This window comes from Setaria viridis, chromosome 2 (assembly GCF_005286985.2).
Source record: "Setaria viridis chromosome 2, Setaria_viridis_v4.0, whole genome shotgun sequence".
In the NCBI taxonomy this organism is placed as follows: Eukaryota; Viridiplantae; Streptophyta; class Magnoliopsida; order Poales; family Poaceae; genus Setaria; species Setaria viridis.
In genome coordinates, this window is record NC_048264.2 from 3,329,027 (window position 1) to 3,353,270 (window position 24,244).

Below are 24,244 nucleotides of genomic sequence, written 5' to 3' on the forward strand. Positions count from 1 at the left end.
TGCAAGTCTGGCTACTAGCTCCTCAGGTAACATTGAATTCCCATATATCTCATGTATTTTGTGGTGCTTATGTGCTTCCTCTCCCAGACACACACACACAGACACATCACATATATATCCTTGAACGGAAGATGGAGATAGAAAGGAATTATATCTCAAAGGCTGGTGGCATATTGATGATTGGATAGGTAGGTGTCAAGTCGATTTGCATTATTACACTCAGCACCGTACCGGTGGTACTAATTGGAGGAGTAACAATTTTGAATACAAATTTTGCATTAATAATCCCAGGACTGTTAAACCAAAATTCAAAGTTGGCCCTATGGAGATCTGATTAGCCCGCTAGCTTAAGTTGGGCTCGATAATGGTCGAGGTTGGGCCTTCTCATCACTCATTAGGATTTCATCTTTGGTACCGACTTTATGCAACCAACTCTATGCATTTTTTTGAAAAAAAAAAGTTTTACACTGTTTGGATTGGGAAAAGAGACCCATTAAATGTGATTAAAATTTAAGATAAATGTGCTGACCTAATCAAATACTTTTTCCCTCTTTTCATTTTCAGAAATGGCTTGGAAACCTTCATTTTCTGAAAATAAGTGGCGCGTGAAATTATTTTCGTGGTGGGAACAACTAATATTCATTAAGGTTTATGCAATAGCTTCGTGAAAATAACAAATTTTCGTGGCGGTGTGTGGGAAACCTTCACAAAAATTAGTTTTCGTGGCGGGTCTTGGAGCACCTTCACGAAAATGTCAGATTTGCATGACGGTTTGCTCACACCTCTCACGAAATTTCCATTATGTGTAGTGAGTTGATACAAAAGCAAAGTTAGGCAGGCATGTCTAACTCATCAATAAGCAACTCAGGTTCATCTTGCTTCCAGTTCTACCCAATTGGTGAAAAATGTTCCAGATCTCTCCCAAACCCATTCTCACGCGTAAAAATACACACAAATGACTACATGAATGTTAAGAAGGAAGGATTAGAGTCCATCCAAGCAGTGAGCCCTAGACTTCAGAGGACGTATCTAATCTGGTCAGGTCATTTAAGAAATCTGCACTGCCTTCTCTTGTGTTTCTCGATCAACTTTTTGAAGAGCATCATCCTGATACCATCTGCTGCCAACTCACACATATTAGGGTCATATATAGTTTGTGCAAAAGAGTACTCCGTCCGTCCCATGAAGAGTGCAATCTTAGTTTTTCTAGGACATATTAGTGGTGGCATGAAAAGACTATAATACCTTCATTTATTGGCCACATGCAGTAAGTTTTGGCATGCCAATCAGATGTGACCAATTAGGCAAGTAGTTAGATCTATTTTCTAAGATTGTACTTTTTTGTGGGATTTTTTTTCAAATGTAAGGATTGCACTTTTCATGTGACGAAGGGAGTAGATGACATGGTTAATTTATTACCGTATTATTTGTACTTGAGGTAAAAAACTAAAAAGAAAAGAAGCAGCAAATAGAAACTATCATGCTACCGATGAAGTTTGGTTGGAGTGCATGCCATGAAAAACTAGCATCAGCAATCCATATTGATAACAACCTTTTTCGGGGTTATGAAGTTGTACTTCCTAGATTTAATTGATAATTGGCACCACTGGGCCTCGTACCATGCACCCACAAAGACTAAAATTGAGCTGAACTTACTAATTTTGTTAAAAACAATGATTATTTAAGATTAAGATAGTTGGCAGAATGAAACATTCATGAAATTAAGTTTGAGCACATTGCGTGCCAGTTGACTTCAAGGTACAATTGAATTCGCTACAGGTTCGCCAAAAGAACTATGCCAGGTTCGCTACAAGTTTGAGCATCGTCGTTGTGGGTATTGGAGGGAGCACACCATCTCGATCGGTAGTGCCTTAGGCGAGGTAGTCTGGTTATAGCCATATAAGAGAGATCTTCAGAATTTCCGTTGACTTGACAATAGAGTTAACACAAGTCAATGGAGGATATGCTTTTAGGATACGCAAATAACGATCGATTTAGCCATCAACTTCTCAATACACAAAGAACTGTTTGCTTCATTAACGATAAAGTCATGGATTATTGCTTCATTGTTGCTACAGAAAGAATTGCTGAAAAACCTAGGTTAGAACAAGTCACTTATCTCTTTATTAGGATTGATTCTTACAAAGAGGATGATTGTACGGCTGTGGTTTTTCCTTTCCTAACATGTCTCTAGATAACTCAGTTATCTTAACCTAGACGACTTTTGAAATATTGCTATCTTGCAGCTAAAAAGGTGAAAATCAAACTCTGTTTCTTATCTAAAATTATTTTCCTGAGACCTCTCAGCCCATAGTTGCGAGCAGTCGCAACGCGCACAGGTTTAAGGGCCTTTTTCCTCTTTTTTTAGGTAGCAAGTCATTTTGATAAAGCTCATACAAACAAGATGCATAACACCCAGAAGATCGATCAAGCTAGTTACCTTAAGAAATGTGATGTAGATATTGGCTCTTGTCAAAATTTTCAGTAAATTGTCCTTATCATTTCCCGGCATTCCGATACTTATATGCACCCAGCGTATTTTTAGGATTAAAAGAACCGAAAAATTAAGAGGTCTTCATAGCCTGTGAAAAGGATAGATGACACATTAAATGAGGATCAAATGGCATGAGTAATTGCAATTATCTTCATAAAAAACACTGTGTAATTGTCTTCGCAAAAAAAAATTGAGTAACTGTAATATCCCTCGAGCAGCAAAAGCTGAGGGGGTCGAACTACTGTAGCAAAAAAGAGAGAAAATACATCAATACACTTAACCTTGGATCCCACATGTCAGTCGGATGTGGTTATTTATTTGATTTGCAGGACAAAAATAAATCAGGAAAATACTAGAAAAATCGTGAGTTAGGCCCATTACCAACTCAGGGCGGGCCAGATTTGCACGCTAGTTATTTCAGAAATGGGCGGGCCAACGTTAATTTCCCGATGCATGTTTTTCGTCGAATGGTGCAGTAGGCCCATTACTTACTCAGGACGGGCCAGAATCGTCTCAGCCAACTCAAGTGAGTTTTGGAGGAGCCGCGACACGGCCCATTACTAAACTCCATTAGTTTTTTTTTTTCCTATAATAAAATTACAAAAAAACAGAAAGACAGATTGACTCCCATCTCCGCCCTCCTCTCGCGCTGCGGCCATGGCGTCCGCCGCCGTCAAGCTCATCGGCAAGTTCCTCCGCTCGCTCCCTCCCCGCACGGGGCGTCCGGGCGTGACAGCACCTTCCTCTATCATCCCTCCTCTCCTTTTCACTCTTACCCGAACTGACCCTGTCTGCCTTTACCTTGCCCTCCACCGACCTTGTTCTCCGTCTCCGGCGCGGCGTCCACCACGCCAGACATCGCAGTCAACTTCACCGGTAGCTAACGATTCCAAAATTCCATCCCGTTTCTTTATTCTTTACATGCTTAACGCGTAAGTGGTCGGCTGATTCTTGCCTCTCTTTTTCTTTCCATGTGTCATTCGCCGTGCTTCTCGCTGATGCTGCTGTGAAGATGGCATGTTCAAGGGCATCTACCACGGAAAGCAGTGCCACGCCGCTGACATACCGGCTGTACTCGCGCGCGCGTGGTCCACCGGCGTCGACCGCATCATTGTTCGTCTTCCTCCTGGCGTCCCCTTTCTCTCTGTCTCCTGCTTAATTGCCTTGGTATCTTTAGTAATTTCTTTGTTTGGCGCGATGGCAGGTCACGGGAGGGTCACTGAAGGAGTCCAGGGAAGCACTGGAGATCGCCGAGACCGACGGTGAGGTCAATTGCTTGATATGGTCCGTTGACTGGTGTGCTTGGTGGTGCCTCTAGGGTGTTCGATGTAATGCGCCTGAGAAGCTGTCTTGTGTCTGTACAATGCAGGGAGGCTGTTCTGCACGGTCGGCGTGCACCCGACTAGATGTGGGGTAATTGGCATTTTCTGATTGGTCTTTGCTCATTTGTGGTTCTGTTATCTAATCTAGTGCATTTTGGGTGGTTAGGAGTTTGAGGAGAGTGGAGACCCGGAGGGACATTTTCAGGCACTACTGGCTCTAGCGAAGGAGGGGATAGAGAAAGGCAAGGTTGTGTGTGGGTTATACATAGTTTCCCAGCACAATCATAGATGAAAATTCTGTCCTGACTATCATTCTCTCATAACCTTTTAATAACTTGCTAAGGAACAGTTACACAGTCATGTGCTGATTAGAGCCACTGAAGGTTCTCATTAGAATCAAGGATTTCACTCATTGTTCAGCTAAAGACCTAATAACAACAACATAACCTTTTTATCCCAAGCAAAGTTGAGTTAGGCTAATCACAAAATCCTACAAAAGCCCCAGGAATTGGATATAATAAGTACAATGAAATGCAAAACAGTTGTAGTAGCAGTAAACAAGAACATTAGTGTAGGTCAAAAGGATCGAGCGCTCGACCAGTGCTTACAAAGTATAGAATGTGCAATGATGTCCTTGGCAATCCACAGTTCAAGTGCGTTTTCATGCAAACATATTTTGTTTGATCTTTAATTTTTGAAATATTAAGATGTGATACTTTTTTTACTAAGTGGTTATTACCACCACCACTCTCTCTTTCCCCAGAGAAACCACTTGCAATCTTACATCTGGAGTTCAATTCCTACAGGTGGTTGCTGTTGGTGAATGTGGTTTGGATTATGATAGGCTTCATTTCTGTCCGGCAGATGTACAAAAGAAGTATGTTATCTTGCTCACATTATGCATTTACTTCTAATCTGTACATTTGCTGAGTGTTTTATTTCGTATTAGGTACTTTGAGAAACAATTTGAGTTGGCTGAAGCAGTAAAACTACCAATGTTCCTTCACATGCGGGCTGCTGGTGAAGACTTCTGTGAAATCATGTCAAGAAATTTGTACAGGTATTCTAGATTCAATGCTCCATGTTCCATAATGGTGCTCTTGAAATGATTCCATGCTTGATACACTTCTCCAGTGTAGAGGATTAAAACATGAAAAGAAACAGTCTAAAGTAAACTATGATTGGAATAGTTACCCCCATTCAACACATTTGTAATTGTTTATAGTTATTCCTAACCACTATATCTTAGGGACAATTTTCTTTTTGGCAGATTCCCTGGAGGGGTTACACACTCCTTCACTGACTCGGCAGCAGATCGTGACAGACTCCTTTCTTTTGAGAAGATGTTTATAGGTCATCTCCCTCACTTGCAGTAAAAACCTACATGTGATCCAATATGATAACTACAAACTGGAGTTACTTAAACACTGATCTATTAATTCCAAAATTAGTTAGTCCAACTTATATTGTAATTCTGCTTTGTGATTCAGTTTTGTGTTGAAAAATTCCATCTGGATATTGACAATTGAAGCAACTGTAGAATTTGATATTCTGTTCTTTCATTATTTCCCAGTAGGGTTAGATAGATAATAAAGAATTTATGAACCACGGCTGCAGGTGTTAATGGCTGCTCTCTGAAAACTAATGAAAATCTTGAGGTTCTCCGAGGCATTCCTGTTGAGAGGTTGATGATAGAGACAGACTCTCCATATTGTGATATAAGAAATAACCATGCTGGAAGCCAGTATGTAAAATCAGTCTGGCCATCCAAGAAGAAAGAAAAGTATGAGCCAGATTCAATGGTAAAAGGCCGCAATGAGCCCTGTTTAGTCAGGTAACTCACGATACCTTTATATTATTTCCATTAATTCTTAAGTTTATTGGTACAGTAAATGTTTGGACTAGTTCCTTGAGTTTCAACTCCTGTATAGGTTATTTGTTTCTCATTCAAGTACTCCGTTCTTTTTATCTGACAATGCCATCCAACCAAAACTCGAGCCCTTCTATGTAGAAACATTGAACAAATCGAGGTGCTTTTTTACATGGAAATTTGTAGTTCTTTCTTGATCAGTGAAGTTCTGAGCATTGATAACTGAATGATGTATTCCATTAACCTTGTGCTTTATGTCATGATTATCCAACTGTCGCTAGACTGCAAGTTAAACTCATCCCTTTTGTCATTCAAATTTATATTTGTGCATGGCTTTTGACTTCAAAAGAAAACCTGTAACATCATTATCGATTTCAGGCAAGTTCTTGAGGTAGTGGCTGGATGCAAGGGAATTGCTGACATAGAGGGCTTAAGTAAAACTCTGTACCAAAACACATGCAGGTAAAGCTAACTGTGTATCAAGCTGAGAACTTTCAACCGCCTGTCAGTAGCTTAGGGACAACCTACACCCCTCATGCCTATGGACCTTATATATCTCAAATATTCACCTAATACTGATATGTTTTTCTAAATGTTAGAGATCATTCTGCTAATATTAGTAGCTCTAGCTTTGTGGTTCCTCATGTTTTAAAGTGATGTGATCTGCCCAACCTTGCAGACTTTTCTTTCCCCAAGACCTTGATGCATCTGCAGATGCGCAGCTTGAGAGTGGTACTACTGTCCAGGATAACTGATCAGCAGAGCAATTGCCTTTTGAAAGGTTTCCATTTGTTTGTTGCTTAGCTAAATGTTCCAACTTCTTTCCAACATGGATATGAAATGTTTTTTGTTTCTATACTTGTCCTTCGATTATCGCCAAATTTCTGTGTGCTATATGAGCCCCTGTAACTTTTGCGCGCATTCTGACTGCGTACACCCCAACCTCAACTGGGGATATGACCTGAACTCATGCAAATATGGTTTTATTTTTCATATGGAAACGGGTTTGCAGAAAATAGAACTATAACTTAAACCGATAATATCTTTCTTCTATAACTATTTAAAATAGTTAACCTGTGAGTTTATCTGACACCCAACAGAATATAACATGTGAATTGGATCATTTTACAGGAAGCCAATGGCTACACTGTTGCACTTTAGAACAATATATTTAGCATAATACATCACAAGAACAACGGCAGTATCTAGGTACCTAACACCTTCTAGTATCTATAGCTGAAATGTTGAATCCTCACTACAGCATTGGTGGTGTCAAAATTTTCGCTCAAATAGGTACAGCTTGGATTTGAATGGTGGAATTTGGAAATCATTACAACGTCTTATAAACCCTGGTCCGTAGTTATTAATAAGTCGTAGCAGTCTGTAAGTTGCTCTCGTCCACCTGTGCATCAGATGATTCTGAAGAACTGGTTGCTTCAGTCTCCGCATCAGATATGTCTGAAGCAGTTTCCTCCTGCTGTGCCTGCACCGCGCTAGGCGGCGAACCAGGTGGTGGGTTCTGTTCTGCTAGACTAAGCCGCAGTGGCCTCCCTTCCAACTCCTGCATTGGCATTCCAAAACCATGTTAAACACTACTTCGCCAAGGTGATCTGAATCTGAACTAAGAATGTGCACTCAAAGTAAAACCAAGCATGATAATGAAATCACAATTCACATGCCACAATGAACAAAGTACAATTAGCAGCTATGCATTGTCCAGTCATTGTTTAACACTGAAAATTCATATATTAGCTACCTAATGTGCTGTAATCTGCATCAGTTGCCATTTGCCTATATTCAGTAAAGAATGTAATGGGCACTGAATAGCATAGTCCTAGATCAAGACAGAACATACCACTCCATCCAAAGCCTCCAATGCAGCCTGTGCATCCTCTGCAGTCCTGAAGGAGACGAACCCAAACCCCCTCGACCGCCCGGTCTCACGCTCGAAGATGACCCTGGCATCAAGCAAGCCGGTCTGCCCCTCAAACACTGACCTCAGCGCGTCGGCTCGCACTCCCCACCCCAGGTTGCCGGCATAAATCTTGTAAGTGCCATCATCACGCCTGCGGCCATCCATTGTAACCGTTCTCCTCTCCCCGCCCCGCGGCACCTCTGGGTAGTTCACCCTTGCCGTCCTCCCTCCCAGCAGCTTCATTGGGACACCGGACACATGCCAAGATCATGTCAGTACACATACACATTGAAGGCATGGGCAAGACCCCAATTCTGTGGATTGAGCAGGAACTGGTCCAATTGGTGTGGAACTTACGGCGCCATCAAACATCTGGATGGCCTTGGCGGCTTCCTCGGCGGTGGCCATGGTGACGAAGGCGAAGCCGCGGCTCCGGTTGGTGACCTTGTCATAGATTATCTGCAGCAATTGAGAACCGTCAGCCACGATGCTCTTCAGAAATTGATAGAGGAGTTCCATCAGTTCGGTACCTGCGCGTCGTCGACCCTTCCGGCCTCGGAGAAAGCATCGTTGAGCTCGTCGGAGGTAAAGGTGTAGGGCAGGTTGCCGACGAAGAGCCGGCCGGGCTCCTCGCCACGCGGCGGCCGGCCTCTCGGCGACGAGTACGCGCGCGGGACCTCCACCTGCTCCTCCGGCTCGCTCTCTCCCTCATCAAAGTACTCATCCTCTTCCCCGTCGAACTCCTCTCCGTCAGACGAGAACGCCTCGCCGGCGGCCGCGGCGGAGGGTGGGAGCAGGACGGGGCGGCCGCGTGGGGACGCGAAGAGGCAGAGGCCGACGCGGTGGCGCTGAAGGCACTGGAACCGGACGCTGGGGAGCGGGATGGGGACGCCACTAGACGCGGGCTGGTGCAGGGTGCGGAACGTGGCGGCGGCTACGGCGGCGGCGGCCATGGCCGGCGAGGAAGCGGGGGATGAAGCGAGGAGGCCGGAGAGGCAGCAAGCCAGCGAGTGCAGCGGCGGTGGAGGGAGGAGCCTCTCGCCGCCGATAAATAAATTTCTCCTTATCCGCTACCTGTTGGGCCGTTGGGCCGAGTGGCCCATGAGTTTATGGGCCCGAAACGCCGATCGAATTCTTTCTTGTCGACATCCAAATCCAACTGCTCTGTTTCTATACAATCGCAAGGGCACCGCCACGAAGCCGGCCGCCGGCGTCCTGCTCCCGAACCAGCGGCGGCGATGGCGTCCTCCGGCGAGGAGCTCCCCGTGTTCTCCTCCGACAAGGAGTGCACGGCGTTCATGAAGGGCGGGGGCTGCAGTGTCGCTTACGAGGCGTTCGCGGAGTGACTGGCCGGCTGGCCCTGGCGGCGGCGTGCTCCGATGAGATGGAGCTGTGCCGCGAGGCTGCGCTCAACCTCAAGAAGTGCATGGACGAGCACGCCGACCACTACGCGCCCCTGCTCCGCTGCCTCCCTCCCGGCGCTGGCGAGGGGAAGGACTGCGACGAGGGGAAGAAGGACGATGGCGAGGAAGAAGCAGATTCTTTTTCTTTTAGATGAAGGAAGGAAGAATTAAAGCACATGTAACTACTCTCTTCGTCCCAAATTACTATTCGTTTTGATTTTCCTATGTATCCAGATATAAGTATACATCTAAGTGCATATCAAAAGGTATTTATCTAGAAAAGTCAAAACGGATAGTAATTTGGGACGGAAGGAATAGCAACGATTGTTGGGCGTAGCTACGTGGTCTTCGCGAAGGATAAATGTATGCTAGTTTTTCTACTGAAGCTATGCATACAGTTGGTAGTGCATCACAAAAATCACACTAGTAGTTGCAGTGACCAAGGATTGTGGTGTTCTAAACCAGATTAGCAAGGAGGTACCAATGTCATGCTATGGTGTCCAAAGTGTGCATCTGATACCTATTATGTCCTGGCAAATTATCTAATCATGGAAGCAATGTACGTTGCAATGGTTTGTAGCTATGGGTGTATGTGGCTTTCCCTGAACAATGTGAATATCCAGGGAATCAAATCTCAGTTCCTTAACTGTATAAACTGCTTTGAAAAACAACATGGATCAAGTTGGTTGCCAGATTATTTGTACATTGATTAACTTTATGCCAAATAAAAACCAACATAGTACTGTTTTTGTTTGTGAGTGTCTTGACTGTTCTCATCTACGGAAGGCTTCCTGTTTCAGAAAGTTGGAGGTGACGCAGCTTCACGTAGTCCAGCAGTCATTGTTTAATTAAAAGGCTGGAAATTCATATACTACCTTGTGCGATGCCGTTTCATAATTCACATATTGCAATTCTACTGCGTCAGTTTTTTTTTCTTGTGAAAATTCTACTGCATCAATTTTTTTTTTGTTTGTCAGTTTTTTTCCTTAAAAATTTCGTCTTCTGGGAGCGTTTACGAATTCCTTCTTATCTGCTGCTCTCTGCTGGGCCGTTGGGACGAGTGGCCCATGGTATTATGGGCCAGGAAACGCTAACGAACGAGCCCACAGCCCATTACGATTCAGACCCTCTCGGTCTCGGAGACCAACACCAAACTCTCCTCGGTCGGGCGGCGGCGGGACGCCTTCTTCTTCTTCCTCCCCAAGAAGCTCGCCGCCACCTCCCCGCCCAGCTCCCGAACCCCGCCGCCACCTCGCGCAATCGCAGATCACACCAAAGGCAATGGCGTCCCCCGGGCCCTCTGCGCACCCCAGCCCCGCGCACGAGCCCTCCGCACCCGCCGTGGCTGGACAAGAAGAGGCGCCGCGAGAACCGGCCCCGGAAGCAGCCGCGCCCTTAGCGGCGGCGACGGAGAAGGTGGAGGGGGAGGAAGAGGAGGAAGAGGAGGAAGGGGAGTGCGGGTTCTGCCTCTTCATGAAGGCCGGCGGCTGCAAGGACGTCTTCGTGGCGTGGGAGGAATGCGTGGAGGCGGCGCAGAAGGAGGGCACGGATATGGTCGAGCGCTGCCACGAGGCCACAGCCAACCTCAAGAAATGCATGGACGCGAACGCCGACTACTACGCGCCCGTGCTCCAGGCCGAGCAGGCCGTCAACGAGCGCGCCGAGGCCGAGGCCGAGGCCGCCACCGCCGCCGCCGCGGCTGACGCCGGGAAAGGGGAGCCAGCATCCGATGCGGAGAAGGAGGAGGAAGCCGTGCCGCACCAGGCTGCTCCCTCCCCGCCGGCCGCCGGCGAGGGGAAGAAGGAAGAGGCAGTCACCGAGAGGGTTTGAGTAACTAACAATTGGTAGGTTGGTTATTGGGTTCATACTTCCTGAGGTTAATTTTGGTTCCCTTTGTGGGGAAATAAGGCTGTTCTACGCGTAATTGCTGGACGCGGCACGCAATTTATTGAAGAAATTTTGATCATGTGATGTGATCTTGATCCTGATATTGCTATCTGTTGATGTATGCTACTCTTTCCACTGAAACTGTAGGGATACTGGCTGTCTTCATGCATTGAAATTACTGAACCCTCGCTTGTTGTTTGCAAAATCTTATTGCTGGGTAGTGCATTGAACAGATTCTACTAGTAATTGCAATGCTTAAGAGGGATGTGTTGAGATCTTGATTCTACTAGTAATAGGTCTGAGAAAATCTTACAATTGGCAATCCTGATGCTCTTGCAATGTCAAGGAGTGGTGCTTTTGAGATTCAGAGCTTGGCAGTCTGGGAGAAATTCGCATATAGTAATTGTGGTGTTCTAAACTGGATATGGCATCCTCAGTTTACTGTGGGATTTTTAATCTTTGATCAGTCATTCGCAGTGGTGACTGAAATGTTAAAGAAGTCTATTAAGTAAATATTCTGAATGTTGAAGTATCTCCTGTTCGAATGCTGCTGCATTCTTTTTAAAATGTTGTCAATGGCCTTAGCTTGCTTTGGACTCAATATGTGGAAAGAACCTGTTGTAGAATGCCATAAGGGTAAAACCTGCCATGAAAAAAGAGAAGATCGTATTTTGGTCGTGGTATTAAAGTGGTTGTTCTGTTTGATTGGAGAAGCTAGTTGACATTCTCATCCGTGATTGTTATTTATGGCATGCTCAGTTAGAGCATTCAATTTTTTTCTTAAGTTTTCTTAAGTCCTTCAGGATTAGCTTCCCGCTGGGATGGTTTCTTTGCTAGCACAGCTTTACCAGCCAGGGATGCTGTTGTTTTACATATTTTCCTGCTTCAGTGTTGGTCTGGAGTGTTTATAAGCACAGTTCCAGCAATTTACTCATTGGAAGAGCACTCTCATTACTTTAGGTTCAGACATACTATTCCACCTTTTTTTCAATTCATTGAAAATATTATGACAGTCCACAAGGATTTTACAGTTTAGGATTCAGAGTACATCTGTTCTGTTTGCTTCTAGCTACCAGATGGTATTCGGATTTCTTTTATTGGAATATAATACGGATACCCTACGTATTTCTTTTGAAAAAAACTCAAGGGATCAAGGTCAGTTAGAAGGATTGCATATTGAAGTTTTTTTATGCCAAGAAGATTACATAGATATTGGCACAAGCACAACACACCTTTTGTTTATATTATACTTGTTTACTTTTTTATATGCCAAGAAGTTTATGTACATCTACACTCGCACAAGCACAACACACCTTTTGTTTATATTATTTCACACCCTGAAATTTTTGGATTTCAAGAGGTGATTAAAAAGAATAATTAAACAATGATTTTCTCATAATTTTAAAAAAAAATCAACATTATTTTATTGACATGAAATGTAGTATAGGAAAAACAATTGGTTGTTTTTCTAAATTAAATAGTGTTGTTCTGTGTGTGTTGCATTCATGCTGATGTATCTTGGTATTTATTGAGTGTAAATGTTTTAAAATGCGTTTAGATGACGACCAGGTTCTTCTGAGAATTTTCCAACTTTTTCTGAAATTTATTCTCATTTTTCTAGAGCTAAATCTTTTTATTAGAAGGCTCTAAAATCTTTTTCATGAGCTCCAAGTACTTTATTTGGATTCCTCATGTCCCAATCTATCTCTGGGATTTTTCCTGGAGATTTTCAGAAGTATTTTTCGTGGTTTAATCAAATTATCTGGATTTTTCTGGATTTTTCCTTTCACGAGAAATTATTTCTGAAAATAATCAAAGTCTATCTTTTTTTTGGGCTGAGCCCATCCGTGGCCCAACCCGACCTTCTTTCCTAACCAGCCCAGAGCCCCTCCTTCCTTTCGGGTTGAGCCCGCAAGGCCTGACTCGGGTCCAACCGGCCCAGCTGCTCAGCACCTCCCCTGACGTAGCACGCCGCCGCCACCGGTCGTCCTCGGTATGCGCGCCAAGCCAACCTCGCACCCCGCGCCCTATAAATCGCCACAGCCCGAGCCCCCGCGTCCCCTGCTGCTCCATCCTCCGCCTTCGCGCTGCACCATGAGCTTCCGTGCCCGCTCGCCGAAGCCAAGCGGCGGTGCCCGCTCAATTCACCGGCTAGGAGCCCCCCCCCCGAGCCAAGCCGACGCCACCTGCGGTTTCCCCTCACCTCGCCGAGCTCGTTCCACCATTCCTCATCGCCATCTCGCCTCTGGAGCTCCGCTCGTACCACATCACCGAGCCGGCTGCCATCTTCCGCCTTCGCCGGGCCGAATTCCGGCCGGAGCTGCCAATCCCCAACCATGGTGAGCGCATCCCCGAGTTCGCCTCGACCCCCTCTTCCTCTTTCCCACCTCGTCACCGACCATAAACTGCCGGAGCGCCGGCGATGTCATCGGCCAGAACTCCCATCCGCCATGGCCAGGCCCCTTGGAGATCCTGTAATGTTTAGAAGTTTTCCTTGTGTCTTGCACCTTTCCCGGAGAACCCCCTGGATCTATTAGGTCCCTGCAACCGAGCCCAAGCCATCATCTTTTGCAGATCTAACCCCGAGGTCTTACCTATTCACAGTGACTATTCACTGAGTCAAAGGTTTCTTCTTTGCTAGCCCCTTTTGTCTAGGGTTAATCACGACTAGGTCCTAGGTCCTTGCAACCTTGTTTAGCTCATAGATTCTACATTTAAGCTCCGTTTCTATCGATTCTTGTTGCGTTAGATTCATATATTACGCATTAGAATCAATGTTGATCATACTCTTTGTTTTGTAATTTGTTCAAAATATTAATATGATTAAGTACTTATATACTTGCTTTCCTAATTAAAATCTAATTAGAGTTCAACCCCGCATTTTCATAACTAATGTAAATTTGGTTAATGTTTATTTAAACAACTCTTCCAATTAAAAGCTTATTAGAGATATACCTCGACTCTTTTATAAATTAAACTTAATTTGATTAATGTTTATTTAATTTGTTTTATCAATAAAAGTTACATAGGTTATATCTCAATTTTTCTTTATTAAATATTAATTTGACTAATATGAATGTAAATGTGTTTTTTATATACTTGGTTAGTTCAACCCGAATTGTAAAGCTATGCGCTTAGATGTTCTCCCCTAAGTTTTTTTGAATAAATGATTAACTTGTGTAATTTATACATACACAGTTACAAATAAATATTTGATTAAGTTTTATTGCGGTTTTTTCATATACTAATATAATTTGAGTTAATTCTAACATAAGGTGTTTCTCTGAAATAACATTTACACATGATTTTTTTTGAGTTAAAACATATGTAGCACATTGTCTTTTCTTGTTTGATATTAATCTATCGATAGCTGTGCCTTTTCAACCTTAGTTTCATTTTAAGCGTTTCTTGCATCCTCACGATCTTAGAATCGAGCCATATCCTTTAGTACTCTCTTTTATAGCTTTTCTTTTGATTGGTGTACTGTTCTTAGTTGTGCTTGTTTGTTTGTTTGTATGCTTGTGCCCGATGAGTGTTGCAAGTAGAAGGAACGTTGTTCGAGAGCTATGAAGAATAAGAGCTGAAGATAATCTGAGCAGCTATACTTGGGTTATGGTGGTTTTAATGAACTCAATGATTAAACTTGTTTTACTTATGCTATACCTTGCATTAATACAAGATCACCATGCTTAATTAGAACATGGAGAACCACCTAGAAAAATAGTACAACCATAAGAACTATATGGCTCTGATCTTGGCCAATTAATTAGAAACTCTAGTTTGTGGTTGCTTTACCTGAAAGGGGCGAGAGGAGGAGATAGTAGTTGCTGTATAGCCTAGCCCTCAAACTAATCTGCTCTATGGTAGCTTCGCAGTTTAAGAGAGGTTTATATATTGCGCTGATCATGAAACCTTAGCGAGTTATCTTTACTAGGGAATCTTTGTAAAGGCCTCATAGCGTCCCTATGCAGTCACACCTCAGTAGTGTGATGAGTGCCTGATCAGCACAGCATGGTTGGGTCTAAAGTTCTTCTGAACATTTACGCGACTTGTGGGTAAAGATGTACAACCTCTAGAGAGTGTAAAACTGATATATCAGCCGTGCTCACGGCCAAGAGCGGCCTACACCCTCACATGATAATTGAACTTGAAGATGGACTTAAATCGTGGTTATGGTTGTGCCATATGCTTATAGCCTATGTTTATGCTTAATTTTGGGTTGGTAAATACTTATACTTTAGTAATCAGGTGCTAATAAAATTTGACTAACAAAAAATGCCTAATGCAATCAACCAGTCAATCTTTCCTTGTTTAAGCCTTTGATTCATATGTTTCCCACACTTGCTGAGTACGACATATGCTCACCCTTGCTATAACCAACGTTGCTCAGAAGAAGAAGCTGCTATAAAGTTGTTGTGAAGATGGTGCTGAGTTCTAGCCGTACGCAACCCCCGGTCGATTGCCTGTGAAGTTTGGAGCCTTCGTTTCCAATATTAAGCTGTAAATCTCTGATAGACTTATATCTTTTCACGTGATATTGTTATTACTAATGATGTCACTATATGTATGAAACTAGATTTTGGTAGGTAGCACTCAGTTTTGTTTTAAAACAGGGCGTGACATGTTACTATTACTAGTTCTCTTTGTCTGTGCGTTGCAGTCTTTCTTTTCACGATGTATAAATCGAAATCTGACCTTTGTCTAGTGAAGATTTCTGTAAAGGAACCATAAAGGGGTTCCTCTTCTGTTATTAGCTTTGCTGTGTTGCTTTGACTGTTATCCAATAATTGGGGAAGGCTGATTCAGAAAGTTAAGATGATGCAGTTTCATCATGTTACGCATCTTAAATCTCTGTTATCTACTACTCATCTGGTTATTATGGTGTTGGGTCTTGAAGGTCTTCTTGTCATCTTGTGTTTGTTTTATAACTGTCCATCTCCATAAAAAGGATGAGAGAGCTTTCAAACATGCATCAAATGAGTTTACGGGCACAAGATCGCATCAAGTTCATCTTGGTTTGGTGTACAAGGAGCTGGTGCATCTCCCATTAACCACATACCCCGGAGCCAAGAATGAGTTGCCGTCTTAGAGCCACCAGCCGGCGGCGAGGGCCCGCTGCCGCCATCACACCTTGAGCAGGTCGCAGCAGGCCCGTGGCGCCGCGCTGGCCCACCTCGCCTGGCCGTCGCCATTGCCGGCCATGTTGATCAATGGCGAGAGGAAGACGTCCTGGCGCACCTGACCAGGCTGTAGCCTTGCCGGCGTCGACGCGCTGCCCTTAGTAGGCTCAGGTCCTCCCAGGGACGTGCTGGCGAGCGGCGGCGCTTGGTCGCCGGCGGCGAGGCTACTGGTGCTGAGGAAGCGGCCGCCGGTGCCCCGCGCGCGGCGGAGCGCGTGCAGGTGCCGTGACTCGTGGAGGTACGGCTGCACGGCACGAACGGCGAGTCGGTGTAAAATGCAGAATTGAGAACGAATTTTTGAAGTTTGAACACGGGGAGATTCAGCAGAAAACCGATGATCTGCTTACCTTGCGGTTCCTGGAGACCCTGAGGTCCCTGGCGGCCTTGGCGCGGGCCAGGCGCCGCCGGAGGATGCCGTTGAACTGCTTGGCGTTCACGTAGACCGGCTCATCGGCGGCGATCGCCGGCGGCAGGAGCACCCTCCCGTGCTTCATTTGCAAATGGCGAGACGAGTCAGCACAGCAAATCTAGATGACTGAAGGCTCAAGCTATCTCATATCACTGCACATTTGGCAAGTTCCTGTCTAGATGCTCAAATGCTGAGCTGAGACGTTTGGTGAATTTCAACTGAAACACTTAATGTTCGTGGATTAAGGAATCAATTAATGATAAGTGAGATGATTACATTATTCACCCTTACCATCGGTTGAGCTCCGTATGGAGAGTACAGACCAAAGCTCTGCCCCTGACCAGCATCGGCATTGTTGCTCCACACCTTCAGTTAAAAAGACAAGGAGTAAAATACCGAGTCACCGAGATGTGGAAGCTTAGGGTTATGAACTTTTGAACTGGCATGGCTACAACTCTCACCATGGATTGTCCAAGGGCCAGATCGAAAGGGGCATGGTACTTGTGCAACTCCGGGTAGGCGGCAATGGCTGCCGTGGAAGGCTCATGATATTTGAGGTCTTGCCAGGGGTCAGAATCGCCTGAAAATCACCAGGAATTATCTGTCAGTTATATCACCTTTTGCATTGCCCTCTGTTTGTTTGGACAACTTTTTGGTTGCTTCACTGAACATTACCCTGATTATTATCTGCTTTGCCTGGAAAAATAGTAAGTCGGCTGGGAGGATTATTGCAAACTAAGAATCCAGGCACGCTAGCAGATGAAGTCGCTGCACCCACAACTCTACCATTACGCGAATGGCATTCTTATCATGATTGGTAGCAGTCTAGCAGATGAATTATTCTTTCGGTAATAATGCGTGAAGTGGCCGTCGACAGCGAACCGCCTGTGGTGAACTACGAACCCAGTCTCTCGATAATTTTTATAAGAATAAAAAGTGTGTGACTGTATATATGGGTGAGTGTACATATGTACATATTGCCTCCTATCTAACGGGAAGCTTGGGACTAGCTGGAGCCGTGTCAAACGGGTCACGCAGCATCACCAAAGTGCGTCACCAACCTCACCTCACGTCTGACATCAATGAAGGACTCAACGACACACACTATTTAAGTATCCTAGGACTAGGACCGCACCGGCAAATGATAGCACAACCATTAACCGGAACGTACGGCCGACGGCGGGCATTCAGAACTGCAGCCAGGTACACCGGCAACAAGGACGGCGCCGGCAACGTCCGTCCCCGACCGACCTGCCCGGCAGTGGGTGGATCAGTGGATCACCATGGCGAAGGTTTTGTCCCATGCAATACTTCCATCGATTGATCCATCCATGGTAGCAGTTGCGATGAGAAAGGTCAAGAGCTTTAGCTTCCACTCACCTGAGCTGATCGGAAACTTGCTAGCGGCACACCCCTGTCCCTGAGCCGCAGCCCACCATGGCGCCGCGGTTGCGCCGCCGCCGCCGTGGCCCCTGCCGCCGTCGGTGGTCAGCTGGAAGCCCAGCGGCCCGTGTTCATGGAAGCCCATCGCCGCCTGCAACAGCGAGAAAGTACAGAGGAAACTGTGCTTTATAGCAGATAGCCGCGCGCAGCTGCTGTTCATGTTCCTCCAAGAACAGGCTAGCTCACGAAGTCTACGAGGTTGTCACTGCCAGAGACTAATGCAAGAAGAACTGAAGAAGAGACTGGAACAAGAACTGTTTCTGGCAGAACGAGGACTTACACTCCTCATGGTCGATCGATCGATGTTGCTGCCTGCTCTCGCCTGGTGACTAGTGATGACTAGCGAGTCAGTGACTGTGAGTGTACGTGGTTATACGCGAGCAATAAGAGCAAGGGAAAGAGAGGGAGGGAGAGCTGGGGTGAGTGTCGTAGCGTCGCCATTGAATCGCCGTCCGTCCTTGGTGTTCAGAAACGAGAGCTACAGGGCGGCATTAACTGAGACGACAGCGGCAGGCTTATAATGGCGCCAGGGGATGTAAATGCCGGTCGTTTCAGCTGCGCGCAGGGCCCCTCCGATGGCGATCCACATCCATAATACTGTAATAACACGTACGGCGAGCCTGTCAACGGATCAAATTCGAACGGCGTGTTTCTGTTTCCTTTTTTATTACTTCCCGCGCGTGAATTATTCGTCGTCAAGGACGAGCAGCTGCGAGCTGAAATCTAGTACTGGTCACTGAGAAAGAGCTGGGGAAAGGTGACGATGACCCGGAGCCACCAACCAGATAGAGGGAGAGAGCCTGTGGAGTAGCACTGTAACTGCCTTCCCCTCGCTCTCTGCAACCACGAATGCACGAGTGAACAGGACACCAATGCAAGGCTGTAGTTGCAGTGAGCCTTCGCTCTGCCTGCGAAGACTCCTCATTTTCCTTGTTTTTCCCCCTTCAGTACAAACCGGAAGGGCAGTGTATTCTGTTTGACACGGTTCAGAACCAGACTTGGTAATTTTGAAGTTGTGGGCTTTAGCAAAAATGTTGCCTAATTTTTTTAAAAAAAATTACACAAAATAATGGCATATATGTAGTCATTTTTTAGATCCTTGGATAAGTTGTCGGATTGGACCTTGGGCGGCCGGCCCGGCAAGCCATATACTACATTTTTGGGAGGAATGAGTTACGGTAATTGCTGGGAAAATACGGGAAAACACAAAAATTGTTTTTTTTAAAAAGGGAATTTTTAAATGTTCATACTTTTATTATTTTCATTCTAATTTTTCAAGTCAAAGTTCCCGCTTCCATCTTACACAAAAAAAAAATAAGAGAAAACTCAAAAATGATTCCAAGTAAACATAAATTCCTATTTTTCACTTTCATCCCTAGAGGGTTACACTATCATTTTCATGATGTTTATTTATTGGTAGTTACCGTCTTACATATGGACATGATGCCATTAAGGTTCACTTCCGTGCTTCCTACTAGACTAGGGCCATCTCTGGTAGCGTCTCTGTTGCTAGATCCACCCTACACCCCTCTCGCTATCCTAGCTTCATATGACTAATGTATGCATTTATCCAAAGTTTATGATTGGTGTAACAATATATAAAGACAAGTACATAGTATATATGTCTCTATACTAAGCCCATTTGATTCATCCGACCAAGCACACGACTCCGGTGGATTCGGATCCAAGCTAGTATCATCCCATTCGTGTGTGGTTCCTAATATGGATCCACACATGGAAATAAAAAATTCACCGTTTAACCTCCGCTCTATCCATTCATTCGATTTCCCTCGTACTCGTTATCATCCAACCAGTCGCTGCCTCTTCGTCCATCGGCGCCACCCGCATCTTGCCCGATCCTCGCTGTCGCCAAGGCGCTGCGTGTCTTGCCATCCTCGCCCCCAAAACAACCACACTGGAAAATATTTTGCGTGGTAATATATTTGCAAAACAATCACGACGGACTTTAAGATGACCGTACATTGCTACGGTGAAATTTTTTGTTAGCGTATTCTTTTAATACATCTCTAAAGCAATACCCTCTTCTCCTCTCCCACCTTCTTCCTCCTCCTCATCCTCCTCGTCGACGCCCCCGCCGCCCGCTTCTGCTCCCGCTAGTCCCACATAATTTACCTGGTTCAGGGGATGCAATGCGTCGAAAGTCTGAGGAATCGTTGGCACTGAGTGGACACCAGCCAATAACCGCTGCACATGCATCATGATTTCTTCCTCAGACAACTCGCTGGTCGTCATTCTTGAAGCGTCTTGCTTTCCACCGCTTCACGAACAGCAAGTAATGCCAGGACAATCTTAGAACTGAAGGTTGAAAATTCACAACTCTTCAGCATAAATGGCTCACTGAAACCGATAGATAGAACTTTCAATCACCACATCTACATCACAGGTTGGCGAAGAGGCTAATGATGCTGCACAAAAACAAGTTGCAGATGCTAGTGTTTCTAGGGACAAAGGCAAGGAGCCTGAAGATTGCAAGGACAATCTTAGCTTCACTCAAATGTTGATGGTAACTTCAATATTTAATTTACAGATGATACATTTTACGAATTTGCAGATGATATTTGTTTTTTTGAAAAAAACTTACTTCTTTAGTTAATTTACAGGGACCACCCACAGATGATGCAGATGATGTTTTCACTCGGTCCTGGTGAAGTACTCCTGTTTTTGGGTTCGGTGAAGTACTTCTATTTTGCCCTTTTGTAACCTGAGCATCAGGGGACCCGACTTTTGGTGCAAAGATTCCAGGAGAAGTGGATTTGTGTTTAGCTTTCTTTTGCCATTTTGCAAGCAAGCAACCAAACAATATGCAAGTCATATGCATGTTCAGTTCTGGGAGCACAGTAATTTTGCAAGCAAACACTCCTGGAGCCAAGGTTAGTGTTCTGCATTCATAGTACTGAATTAACATTTTTTTGCTAAATTGAGTTTCAATCAATTTTGCCATACTGAATTGACATCAATAGATTGACAATTACAGTCATCATGTTGAGCATTCAACATTGAGTTACAGTTTCATTTTCACATCGATTTACAGCACGATTGAACACTCTGTGACAACATTGTCTGCTACTCTGAACTTCTGACTTCTGCACTTCTGTTGTTGCTCTCCTACAGAACACCATGTGTGGTGCTTGCCCTTCCTCTTGCGGTCCTGCAGGCTGGCAACCCACCGGTCGGCCTCCCCGTAGTGGTTCGATCCTTGGGCGAGCGGAACCCCTTGCAGCCACGGCCGGCCCCTCACCGGCGGGCGGCGGCGACCCGTGGGAACCCTAAACCACTCTGCGATGGCGGATGGGCGATGAGAGCGAGCGAGGTACTTCACCAGGCGATGGTGGACGGCGAAGAGCGAGGCATGGCACCAGCGGCGGTGGACGGCGACGAGCGAGCCGCGACACACCCGGCTCCGGCGATCGCAAGCGCTGCTCCCTCGTCCGGCGCCATATCCGTCGCCGCCTCCAGCGCCTCCTTCGCCGAGGTGAGGAGGGGAGAGGACCTCCCTTCACATTCTCCCTCCTCCCCCTCTCCACGGCCGCAGCCGAGCCCAGGACGCTGGCCGCCGCACCACCGACGCTGTCGGCCGCCCGTGCCCAATCCCCTCCATCGCCTCTCTGCTGTGAAGAAAGGAGAAGCTTTTTTCCCTTTAACCCCCTTCCTTCGTTGCTTTTTCCACCCGAACCCCCCATCAGCACCTTCACATTCTCCCTCCTCCCCCTCTCCACGGCCGCAGCCGAGCCCAGGACGCTGGCCGCCGCACCACCGACGCTGTCGGCCGCCCGCGCCCAATCCCCTCCATCGCCTCTCTGCTATGAAGAAAGGAGAAGCTTTTTTCCCTTTAACCCCCTTCCTTCGTTGCTTTTTCCACCCGAACCCCCCATCAGCATCTGGACTACGGATTGATTAATAAAAAGTTGAGAAATTTTTTGCAAAATAATTTTAACGGTTGGAAGGAACAACCGCTTTTTTATATTAGATATAAATATAGAAGTAGGAAACCATATTCAAAATGAGCCAAAAGTCATTTATAACAAATAGCAACTATATTTATTCAAGAAATTTTCATAGAGCAAGTGTGTAATCATGATAGTACAAAGCACAACATATTGCTTGTATAAGTGTAGGTAAGGTACAACCAACACCACATCAATAACTTACAGAACCAAATTTACCTAATGGTTGATATCTTTGGATGACACGTGTCAATAAAAAAGTATACAAGCAAGAAACATTGATATGGCAGGTTTGAGGTTCCTAATTATTTTGATCGCAAAAAATGCTTAAATCCTCTTATGGCATTCATCCTTATTGCTGGTGTTATTAAAAAATGACAAGCTTTATGATAAGATATAGCATACGACATGAAAATTGAAGAAACTTCAGTAGTCTTTAGCATATCTTATCATGGAATACATTCGCCTACCCTTATGCAGCAATAGGCACGTAAAGGCTTCTTACCCCTTAATAATCATTCTATAGTTATTCAGGTATTGCAACCTGACGACCTTGTTAACAATTATTTTTATGATATCATTAGTTTTCCTGAAACTATAAATGTAGATATAGAATGAGTTATAAATATGATTAAATTTAAAAGATAGAATGTTTTGTACTCCTATTTCTATAGTGTTGTGTGTGCCATTTGCTGTCACTACCGTCGATGGGCACAACCAATGCATGAACACAACTGTGTCTGTCATATCATAAACAATGCAGTTGAGATATCATGCAACTAAATAGTAGAAAAGGATAACAGGAGCATGATTGCCACTGACAGGTGAATTCAATAACATCGAATGTGTCTAGTACACAAAGATGCTAAGATGAGAAAGGTCGCAAGGCGGTGGTGCCACACCATCATGAGGAGGACGAGGAATTGCATGGCCAACATTGTCGCCACACTTCTCGTCGATCCATTACATTACACTCCGAAAGGAAGTCAACAAATCGTTGAAAGTTAGAATTTTGGAGCTAGGGTTTCGGATGGGTGCAACGGTAGAGATAGAGGAAGGTGGGAGATGTGTTAAAAATAACATGGTAATAGCATGTTTCGACCAAAAGAAACCGCTCATCACTGAAAGAGTTTTCCAGTTCGTAGTAAATAATATGGTGTGTAGATAGGTCAATGTACTAATGTATACAAGTTAAATAATATTGAAACAACAAAACTTAGAGCGCTAGATGTTTATTATTTTTTTGGTGAAATTACAAAGTGCATATATTCCCACTTAGGATTTACATTAAAATGCACCTAATATATCTGAATAAACAGGTGATTATCGATTGAAAGGTTCTTGTTTCATGCAATCTCGTGAATTAATATCATCCTGTGATCTCCGGTTGTGCACGAGCTAGAGTATGAAGAGAATAAAAATGTCGACATGCCAAAGACCCGTCGGTCTTTTACAGGCAGGGCGAAGCCACATTGAGCTTCCCTGGTGCCAATGCACCAGGGTAAGAAATTTTTGTCCACTAACTAAGCTCAAGATAACCATATAGTCCAGAGAAATTATACAAGTCCTATGAGGAGTGCACCATGATCATTTTGGACCTAGCTGCGCCCCTGTTTGCGGGTAAGACATGACCTCTTCTTTTATGGAGTTCATGGTGAAATATGCAAATAATGGTGTTCGGCCTCATTGGTCATGATCCAGAAAAAGGGTGCAAGCAAGTTATACCAGCCTGAAACGGTTAGGGAGAATAACCTAGACGACTTCATATATGAACACAACGATATTAATGGTGCCAACAATCGATGAAGCGTGGTAGTGGCAGGATCAGGCATGTACACTGATCAAGATACTTCGATATTCGTGCTCTTAAAGTGGTCAGCTTGGCGACTAGGGATAGCTTACGCTGAGCAACAAGTAGACTTTTGGGGTCGAGCAAGCCGATCGACACTAGTTGTATAGGAGCGCACGAAGTAGTTGTGCTCTCTTTCACGCCATGGTATTGGGGAGGGTCATCTGATGGCAACTGCTAGAAGGGGAATTTACTTATATGCCATCCAAAAAAGTTGTAATCCTTTGTATGTTATTGTTGTGTCCATGACACGTGAAATCCTCCACAGTCACTGGGCAGTGGCATATAAGGGATTTCGAGTTTAACTAGTGGCATGCGAGGAATTATTCCCTGCTAGAAAGGAGCATAGACTGGAACACGTGAGAGAAAGAGCATCTGAGCTGATTAAACGATTTTATGTGTTCTTTTTTTAATCACAAAGTACGGACGAGACGCTCATATATACATACGCATACTCGCCCCACGAATACACGTACGTAACCCTACCTCTATGAGCATCTTTCAAAG

General features: G+C 44.8%; 4 protein-coding genes across 5 annotated transcripts; 2 read left to right on the top strand and 2 right to left on the bottom strand.

Annotated features, from left to right (window-relative positions):
- The first annotated feature begins 3,070 nt into the window (after nt 1–3,070).
- Nucleotides 3,071–6,679, top strand: LOC117845427 (uncharacterized). The gene is made up of 12 exons (XM_034726473.1): nt 3,071–3,179; nt 3,350–3,370; nt 3,507–3,607; nt 3,699–3,756; nt 3,864–3,907; nt 3,983–4,063; nt 4,623–4,693; nt 4,766–4,876; nt 5,087–5,169; nt 5,434–5,650; nt 6,065–6,148; nt 6,366–6,679. The coding sequence occupies exons 1-12, from the start codon at nt 3,152–3,154 to the stop codon at nt 6,439–6,441; spliced, it is 975 nt and encodes a 324-aa protein (XP_034582364.1). The 5' UTR covers nt 3,071–3,151; the 3' UTR covers nt 6,442–6,679.
- Nucleotides 6,680–6,785: 106 nt separating this feature from the next.
- LOC117845426 (RNA-binding protein CP33, chloroplastic) lies at nt 6,786–8,630 on the bottom strand. Its single transcript, XM_034726472.2, has 4 exons — nt 8,132–8,630; nt 7,959–8,060; nt 7,542–7,838; nt 6,786–7,247 (listed from the first exon to the last, which is right to left on the bottom strand). Exons 1-4 carry the CDS (start codon nt 8,552–8,554, stop codon nt 7,050–7,052), a joined length of 1,020 nt encoding a protein of 339 aa, XP_034582363.1. The 5' UTR covers nt 8,555–8,630; the 3' UTR covers nt 6,786–7,049.
- Nucleotides 8,631–10,127: 1,497 nt separating this feature from the next.
- On the top strand, nt 10,128–10,992 carry LOC117842899 (uncharacterized). The gene has a single exon (XM_034723421.2). The coding sequence runs from the start codon at nt 10,286–10,288 to the stop codon at nt 10,832–10,834; it is 549 nt and encodes a 182-aa protein (XP_034579312.1). The 5' UTR covers nt 10,128–10,285; the 3' UTR covers nt 10,835–10,992.
- Nucleotides 10,993–15,872: 4,880 nt separating this feature from the next.
- LOC117843341 (nuclear transcription factor Y subunit A-10) lies at nt 15,873–18,412 on the bottom strand. Of its 2 annotated transcripts, XM_034723913.2 has the most exons (6): nt 18,204–18,411; nt 17,861–18,014; nt 16,942–17,060; nt 16,772–16,846; nt 16,419–16,559; nt 15,873–16,315 (listed from the first exon to the last, which is right to left on the bottom strand). In XM_034723913.2, the coding sequence occupies exons 1-6, from the start codon at nt 18,210–18,212 to the stop codon at nt 16,016–16,018; spliced, it is 798 nt and encodes a 265-aa protein (XP_034579804.1). In that variant the 5' UTR covers nt 18,213–18,411; the 3' UTR covers nt 15,873–16,015. The 2 variants fall into 2 exon arrangements, with proteins under 2 accessions (XP_034579804.1, XP_034579803.1); XM_034723912.2 differs by having other exon boundaries at nt 17,861–18,412.
- Nucleotides 18,413–24,244: the final 5,832 nt, after the last annotated feature.

What these genes read in the sequence shown, in the direction of transcription:
- LOC117845427 (XM_034726473.1), top strand. Translation starts at nt 3,152, where the DNA reads ATGGCGTCCGCCGCCGTCAAGCTCATCG. An exon ending in CATCGCAGTCAACTTCACCG is followed by an intron (nt 3,371 to 3,506) that starts GTAGCTAACGAT and finishes GCTGCTGTGAAG; the next exon opens with ATGGCATGTTCAAGGGCATC. An exon ending in CCGGCGTCGACCGCATCATT is followed by an intron (nt 3,608 to 3,698) that starts GTTCGTCTTCCT and finishes GCGCGATGGCAG; the next exon opens with GTCACGGGAGGGTCACTGAA.
- LOC117845426 (XM_034726472.2), bottom strand. Translation starts at nt 8,554, where the DNA reads ATGGCCGCCGCCGCCGTAGCCGCCGCCACGTTCCGCACCCTGCACCAG. An exon ending in GAAGGGTCGACGACGCGCAG is followed by an intron (nt 8,061 to 8,131) that starts GTACCGAACTGA and finishes CAATTGCTGCAG; the next exon opens with ATAATCTATGACAAGGTCAC. An exon ending in TCCAGATGTTTGATGGCGCC is followed by an intron (nt 7,839 to 7,958) that starts GTAAGTTCCACA and finishes GTCCCAATGAAG; the next exon opens with CTGCTGGGAGGGAGGACGGC.
- LOC117842899 (XM_034723421.2), top strand. Translation starts at nt 10,286, where the DNA reads ATGGCGTCCCCCGGGCCCTCTGCGCACCCCAGCCCCGCGCACGAGCCC.
- LOC117843341 (XM_034723912.2), bottom strand. Translation starts at nt 18,083, where the DNA reads ATGAACAGCAGCTGCGCGCGGCTATCTGCTATAAAGCACAGTTTCCTC. An exon ending in TGGCCCTTGGACAATCCATG is followed by an intron (nt 16,847 to 16,941) that starts GTGAGAGTTGTA and finishes TTTTAACTGAAG; the next exon opens with GTGTGGAGCAACAATGCCGA. An exon ending in GGGTCTCCAGGAACCGCAAG is followed by an intron (nt 16,316 to 16,418) that starts GTAAGCAGATCA and finishes CGTGCCGTGCAG; the next exon opens with CCGTACCTCCACGAGTCACG.